This window comes from Dendrobium catenatum, unplaced genomic scaffold (assembly GCF_001605985.2).
Source record: "Dendrobium catenatum unplaced genomic scaffold, ASM160598v2 fragScaff_scaffold_484, whole genome shotgun sequence".
NCBI lineage: Eukaryota > Viridiplantae > Streptophyta > Magnoliopsida > Asparagales > Orchidaceae > Dendrobium > Dendrobium catenatum.
In genome coordinates, this window is record NW_021318946.1 from 114,006 (window position 1) to 120,948 (window position 6,943).

General features: G+C 33.2%; 1 protein-coding gene across 1 annotated transcript; it reads left to right on the top strand.

Annotated features, from left to right (window-relative positions):
* Positions 1-2,166: 2,166 nt before the first annotated feature.
* On the top strand, positions 2,167-5,666 carry LOC110114858 (BEL1-like homeodomain protein 9). The gene is made up of 4 exons (XM_020847882.2): positions 2,167-2,846; positions 3,821-4,176; positions 4,880-4,940; positions 5,041-5,666. Exons 1-4 carry the CDS (start codon positions 2,427-2,429, stop codon positions 5,566-5,568), a joined length of 1,365 nt encoding a protein of 454 aa, XP_020703541.1. The 5' UTR covers positions 2,167-2,426; the 3' UTR covers positions 5,569-5,666.
* The last annotated feature ends 1,277 nt before the right edge of the window (positions 5,667-6,943 follow it).

A 6,943-nucleotide genomic window follows, 5' to 3' on the forward strand; every position in this document is an offset into this window, starting at 1 on the left:
GAACATGAACCAAACATAAATATCATTTAATTTAAATGAATCAAGCTTGAACACAAATATAAAAGCTCGAATCGAGCTCAAACTGAGCTTCAACAAGTTGATAATAAACGAACTCAAATATGAACAAGCACTTGCTCGACTTTGCTTGGTTTGTTTATTGCCCTACCAAAAATTACGTCAAAATATATGAATATAATTTTGTTTAGGATACGAGTTAAAAGTTTTTGAAATTATTTTAAAAATGAGAGTAGTATATAAATAATTGATACTATATTAATTTAAGAATAAGTTTAGTGACTTAAATATCAAATTTTAATCAAAATATATTAATATCTATATTTTTAATAAATGACACACCTTATAATGTTTTCAACTAAAAGCACATTGATTTGCAAAAGATGAATGTCAACTTCAATTTTTTTATTAAGGGACTTCATTTCCTTTTAGTTATGATTCCAACTCTATATTTTGTATAACATCATGATGCTATAAATCTAGCATCAGTGTGTTGTGGAATTCCTCTAGACAGAAAGCACAGTGTCACAACGTTGTTAACTTAGTACAACAACATTATAATTCACAATGCCATGACACTCGAGACATAAGAGTTAGCGTTCATATGCTATAGGTACAACAACTCCACATTGCGAATCGGACTTAGCAGTTTTTCTTTCTCGTTCTTCTTATTTCACTTGAAAGGTTATGTCATTTGTTGTACTAACAATGAGTCTCTTTATATGTTCATAATGTAGAATGATGTGAGAAGTGAATATAGATAAGAAGAGAGTTTGAGACAAATTTGTATAATTTCTTCCATTTTTATAGTTAATTTATTGATATGATATAGCTTCGTTGTTTATTCCCAACTTTGAATTTTTCCACGTTAAATCATGGTTTTTTTTTCTAGCTTTTTTTTTTTTATTTGTATTATAAGTATTAAAACAAAATGAATATATTTTTGACAATCGAAATAAAATATACTCCAAAAACGATTCACATTTCATCTATTAATAAAAATCAAGATTGAAATTTGTCATAGACCTTTCTTATAAAACTAAAGTGATAAACAACTCATTTCTAAGTTATGCTAGGCTTGAATGTCAGTCATAAGTTCATCTTTATATTATCATATATATTTTCAAGTGGAACTAGTCCCACTCTACTCTCATTCCACCTAGTAGTTGATTAAAATCATAAATTAATAAACAAATTAATGAACATATAAGAGAACTAGCTAACTTCAAAATGAGAAACAACCAAAATCCAAGTTGTTTTCACATTCCAATTTGGTTCAAAGTAGTATTATTTTCGAATTTGGCTATATGGCCATAATTATTAGAACTACTAAAATTTACTTGTAGTTATAGGAACATCTACATTTTTACTTTGAATGATTTTCTTACTGTTTAATACAACCGTTGTAGGTAAAGTTATTTTTTAAAGCTAATATAGAAAGCAGAAAAAAAGTTATGACAAAAAAGAAAGTATGATTGCAGTCTGAAAAATAAAGCAGTAAAAAAGTTACTCCAAATCAAAATTAAATTTCTACATCATTTGAGTGTTTGACAAATAGACCCTATTATTATATTAAATGTCCAAGGATAATGCTTGAATTAAAAAAAACTTAAGCAAGCTTTAAGACACTGCTTAAATAAACAAAAGTTTTTCTGATTATCATACCATATATATATATATCACCAACACTGTATGACAATGCCCATTTAGATGTGCCACTGTAAGCTTAACTATTAATAAGCTTCAACAATTATTTTTTGGGTTTCTTTTAGGATAACTTTTTTCTTGCTTTTAAAAAACAGATTTCTAATATAAAATTATTATTATTTTTTTTTAAAAAAATCTGCTTTAAAAATAGTAAAAAAATCATCTCAAATTAAACGTTAATGCCTTCCATATTGTGATTGAAACATCTAATACATCAACATTTGCCGAGCGATTAACTAAGATTCATATTTATATTTTTTGTACGTAGGCTCTTCTTGCCCAAATAATTAGCTAACTTCTGCTCAAAAATAAGAATTACCTTTACAAATGAAGTAGCCCCTGTCTGATTTACTTCCTCTGATTTACTTCCTGTGATAGCAAGATATGTTTTTTCGTGCATTTACTGCCTCAGTCCTGAGTCCTGACTGCTGAAACACCCCCTTTCCGTCCACCGGGGCCTCCCGGTTCCCCCGGTCTCTCTCTCTATCTCTTATCATAACCTTGGACTTCAACTTCACTTTAACCCACCTCTCTCTTCTCTCTCTCTCTCTAAGGTGATCCCACAGACGCATACAGAGAGCGAGAGAGAAAGAGCAGCTGGATCTCTGTACCGTCTCCCCCCTCCTTTCGCTTTCTCACTCCACTTGAGAGAATAAAGGGGGGGAAAATAAATCAGCTTTCACAGTTTAATTAATTAAAAAAAAATGTCATCTTCTGATGATCCATTCCTTCTCCACCACCATAACCTCCTCTATCACGTTCCTCAACACAGCAGGAGAGAAAAACTCCGCTTCCAGACCGACAGCTCCTCCCTTCCCAACCCTATGGCCCACTTCACCGCCGGAACCGGCTTACTTCAGATCCAGCCGCCGCAAGGCAGCTTCTCTCTAACGCTATCTCCGGCTGCCGCGCTTCTTCCGCTCGGTCCGTTCACGGGTTACGCCGCCGTTCTGAACCGGTCCAGGTTTTTGGACCCCGCTCGCCAGCTTTTGGAGGAGGTTTGCGAGGTTGCTGGAGGCGAACCGCTCGCCGGAGATCCCCCGGAAGTTATGTCGCTGGATTATGAGGTGGGGCCGGACGACCAACAGTGGAAGAAAGCAAGGCTTATATCCATGATTGATGAGGTTTCTTATTTTACTTTTATCTCAGTTTCTTAATTAGTCCATGATTTCATAGTAGTAAACATGATTAGTAATTTGATTATTTAATGCGCTTTTATAATCTGATTACGGGATGTTTCAATTAGTTGAACTAAGGTCATGAATTATCAGAGGGAATTGCTTTAAGGTTTCTGTTGTAGAGTCCCACTTTTATGAGAAGCATTCAATATGCATCTCTGAAAATTTTATACAGTATTATTCATTAAGTTTTAGGTTTATTATTGTATGTTTGCTTGAGCTAATTGTTCACCTTTTTATTAATTTTCTTTGGGAATTTTTAATTTCAAATGCTTATTTTTAATTAATTTACATTCCATTGTTGATACTTCAATTAGTATCGTTATTTACTTGATCTTGCTATATGAAATATGCTATAAACTATTGTTAGATAAGCTTGTATGAGAATATTAGGGAGACGTTTATTTTAAATTTAGTAAAATTGTATTTAGGACAGCTATGTTGTATGGATCAAATGTTGGCCGGGTTTTAAGCAGTAAGTAAGAAAGCCGTCCCTAAGGCTTCGTTTGGATGGCTTTTTTACTGCTTTCTAAAATAGTTTTCTAATACAAAAATTTCTAGTTCAAAAAATTTTTGTTCTAGAAAGTCTAGTTTTAGAAAGCAATAAAAAAGTTGTTCCAAATGAATTAGCTTAAATGACACATAAGTGACATATAAGAAGGATTAGGAAAGAAAATGAACTAATGAAATTTAACATATCTAAAAACAGTGAAAAAAGATTTTTGGAGTATGTTTATAACATCTCATGCAAGGATTAACATGAATGAATGGAGTGTGAGGATTCATAAATCTAGCTGGTTTAAGTCTAACGAAGCTGATTTTTTAATTTCTTAATGTTAAGTATAAGATTTTTGTTTTACAACGAAGGCCTACATAATTATATTTTTCATTTTTCCCTTTATTTTATATCTTCTGATCAGGTCTGTAGAAGGTATAGGATATATTATCAGCAGGTGCAAAATGTTATCACATCATTTGAAATGGTAGCCGGGTTGCGTACTGCTGCCCCTTATGTTTCTCTGGCACTCAATTCCATGTCTAAGCACTTCAGGTGTTTGAAGAATATGATGACTAATCAACTTAGTCTTACCAACAAGGATTCAGGGAAGGAAGGCTTTAGTCGAACGGAGATCTCTGGCTTTGGTATGTGTTTACAACAAGATGGGAACAACCTTGATTCTTATAGGCAGCCACATGCTTGGCGTCCGCAAAGGGGACTCCCTGAGCGCGCCATAGCCGTACTTCGGGCATGGCTATTTGAACACTTCTTGCACCCGTGAGTTTGATTTTTTCGAAGGATTTTCTTTTGCCTTAGAATATATCTAATGGTTTATAAGTTTATATGTCTTGATTGCATTTGCTTATTCTCGAAATGGCGTCATACTAGTTTCTCCCTTCATTGCATGGCATCAAGCCCGATTGTACTAGAGAAATTATTCTATGCCGTCATCGGACCGTCCGAAGGCAAATAAGAGCGCGCTATATCACCCGGTATACAGCAAAAACATGATGTGGCGCGCTCTGATTTACCTCCGGATGTCATCCGGTGACTGCACAAAATAATTTTTCCATGTTCATGCACATTTGGTTTGTGAACCAAAGAGCTACTCATGAACTGTAGTATTTGATTTCTAAGAAATTGTGTTCTACCCAATTTACATATATACACCTATAATACAATGTGCAGTTGATATCAAATAGTTGACATTGTGTGAAGGAATTCTTTGGCTGGTCTTGTGCTCATCTTATCTTTAAGTAAACATATGTGATATTATTTCTATCCTTCAATAAACATCATCATGTGCTCTGAGCACGAAAGTTACAAAAAAATTGGGAGGGAATTGGACAAGTGTGGCAAGATACTCATCTTAGACTGGTTATATCCTTAGTCTTTTATTTCGGCATAAAACTAATATGATTTCGTTAAACTCATTAATTAAGAAGAGTTACAATGCACTTGGTTGATTTCTATGCTGCAGGTATCCCACAGATGTGGACAAACAAATGCTTGCCAAGCAAGCAGGTTTGACAAGAAACCAGGTACATAAAAGTTTCTTCAAATTCTTTAAAGTATAATGGCTCGTTAATTAATATGTTTAAATAACTATATATTTATATATAATTCCTTGTTTCACACCAGGTCTCTAACTGGTTTATTAATGCAAGAGTTAGACTATGGAAACCAATGGTTGAAGAAATACACAACCTTGAGATGAGGCAACAGCAGAAAACAGTAGTACCTAATAATAAAAACCAAATTTCTCACAACAAGCAAGCTTCAAAACCTTCTTCATCCACAGCAACTTCCTCAAGTACCCAACCACCTCAAAACAGCTTCATTCAAAGGAACCAAAACCCCCCTTCTTCAAGATCCTTGAACAATGAACTTGATTACATCGCACATCACATTGAAGAACCATACAAGTATGCTTACAATGATTTCTCTAGTCAAGATGTCGGAAGGAACACTGGCAGTACTGTTTCTCTTACGCTTGGTCTTCATCAGAACAGTGGCGTTCGCTTGCCTGAGCCACTTCCTTTGAATGTCGCTCGGAGATTCGGCCTTGAAGATTGCAATGATGCGTATGTTGTTGGTGCATTTGAGGGTCAAGATAGGCGATTTGGGAAGGATATTGGTGGCCATCTGCTTCATGATTTTGTTGGTTGATGAAACTGTATGGAACTTCTTGTTAGATTATTTGAACATATGAGCTCTGTTGATCAATCCATCTCTTATTATATTCGATGTGATTAACTCTTCTTGTTTGGGACTTCTTTTTTGCTGCTTCTTAAAGCTGCTTTCTTGTATAAAAATTATAATTTTTTAACTAAAAAGTTGATTTAAAAAGTAGTAAGAAAGCGGTCTCAAATGAAACCTTAGTGGTGGTTGTTGCAAGGCATGCATTTGACAGAATGTTTTTTAGCTATTAGCTAAGTTTCCTAGCTTTCTGTAGTCTATAGCTCAAATCTTGCCCTTGCTTAATTATATGCGTTGCATGCTATATATGCAGCCAGTGGTATTATGTGTATATCATTTTTGCAAGGTACGCAGATACATAGCTTAAAGCTGCTGGTTTGCCAAATTCCTTTTGTGAGGTTCAAATATATTGCTGGATGCAAGCAAGATAGTGGAAACTGGGGCCATGTATGGCTTTCTTACCTATATAATATGCTTTGTTAATTTAAAAAAACTATTAAGGACATAAAAAAAAATTGATTTTTTTTTTTATTGTTGAAATTAATTTAATACTTAAAAAAGATAAATCAAATATATTTTCAAAAAATAAAAATAATAAGTGATCTTAAATAGCCTCTTAGGTATCCTGGTTTTATTTTTTATTTTTGATATTTGGTTTTTCTTTATGTGAGATTGTTATTTGTATTTTTCGTGTGGTTGGTAGATCTCATCGCTACTAAGTGGATTTTTTGTGTTAGACAATCAGTCTATCAACATCACTGATGTTGTCTTTCTGCCTAATCCGTAAGATTCTCCAGCTGAGAAAGAAAAAAAAAAATTTCTCTTTGTAAAAATTTGTGATGTGATTGTCAATCTTCTCTGCAAAACTGATATTTTGATTTTGATTCGTAAATTTTCTATGAGACGTTTTGCTTTTGATCTGTAGTTTTTTCAGTCAGAAATTAAGATAAGCTACCTGTCTGTCTCCATTGATTTTGTCTGTAAGAACGAATTGTAGGAACAATATTGCCCCACCCAACATGCAGCTCATGGATTCGTTTTTTCACTCTTTTTCTAAGCATTTTTTAATACAAATTTTTGTATTAAAAAAATGCTTTAGAAAGCAAAAAAAAAACGGTCTTAAATGAACTCTTAGATCACCACTAGTTAGAAAGCTGATCAAGCTATGGAGCTGAACAAAAATTTTAAAAATTATTATAAAATATTGAATAGGATTAAAATGGTAATTATGTAAAATTTTAATGTATATTTTTAAAATATAATTAAATAAGAAAAATGTATAATATTGTGCAACATAAATGTTTTTTAAATAGTTGAAAATTATTATGAAAATGCAAAAGTTGTT

Excerpts from the sequence above, each read along its gene's own strand:
- LOC110114858 (XM_020847882.2), top strand. The coding sequence starts at position 2,427 with ATGTCATCTTCTGATGATCCATTCCTTCTCCACCACCATAACCTCCTC. Across the intron at positions 4,177-4,879 it reads TTTGAACACTTCTTGCACCC|GTATCCCACAGATGTGGACA; the intron begins GTGAGTTTGATT and ends TCTATGCTGCAG. Across the intron at positions 4,941-5,040 it reads CAGGTTTGACAAGAAACCAG|GTCTCTAACTGGTTTATTAA; the intron begins GTACATAAAAGT and ends GTTTCACACCAG.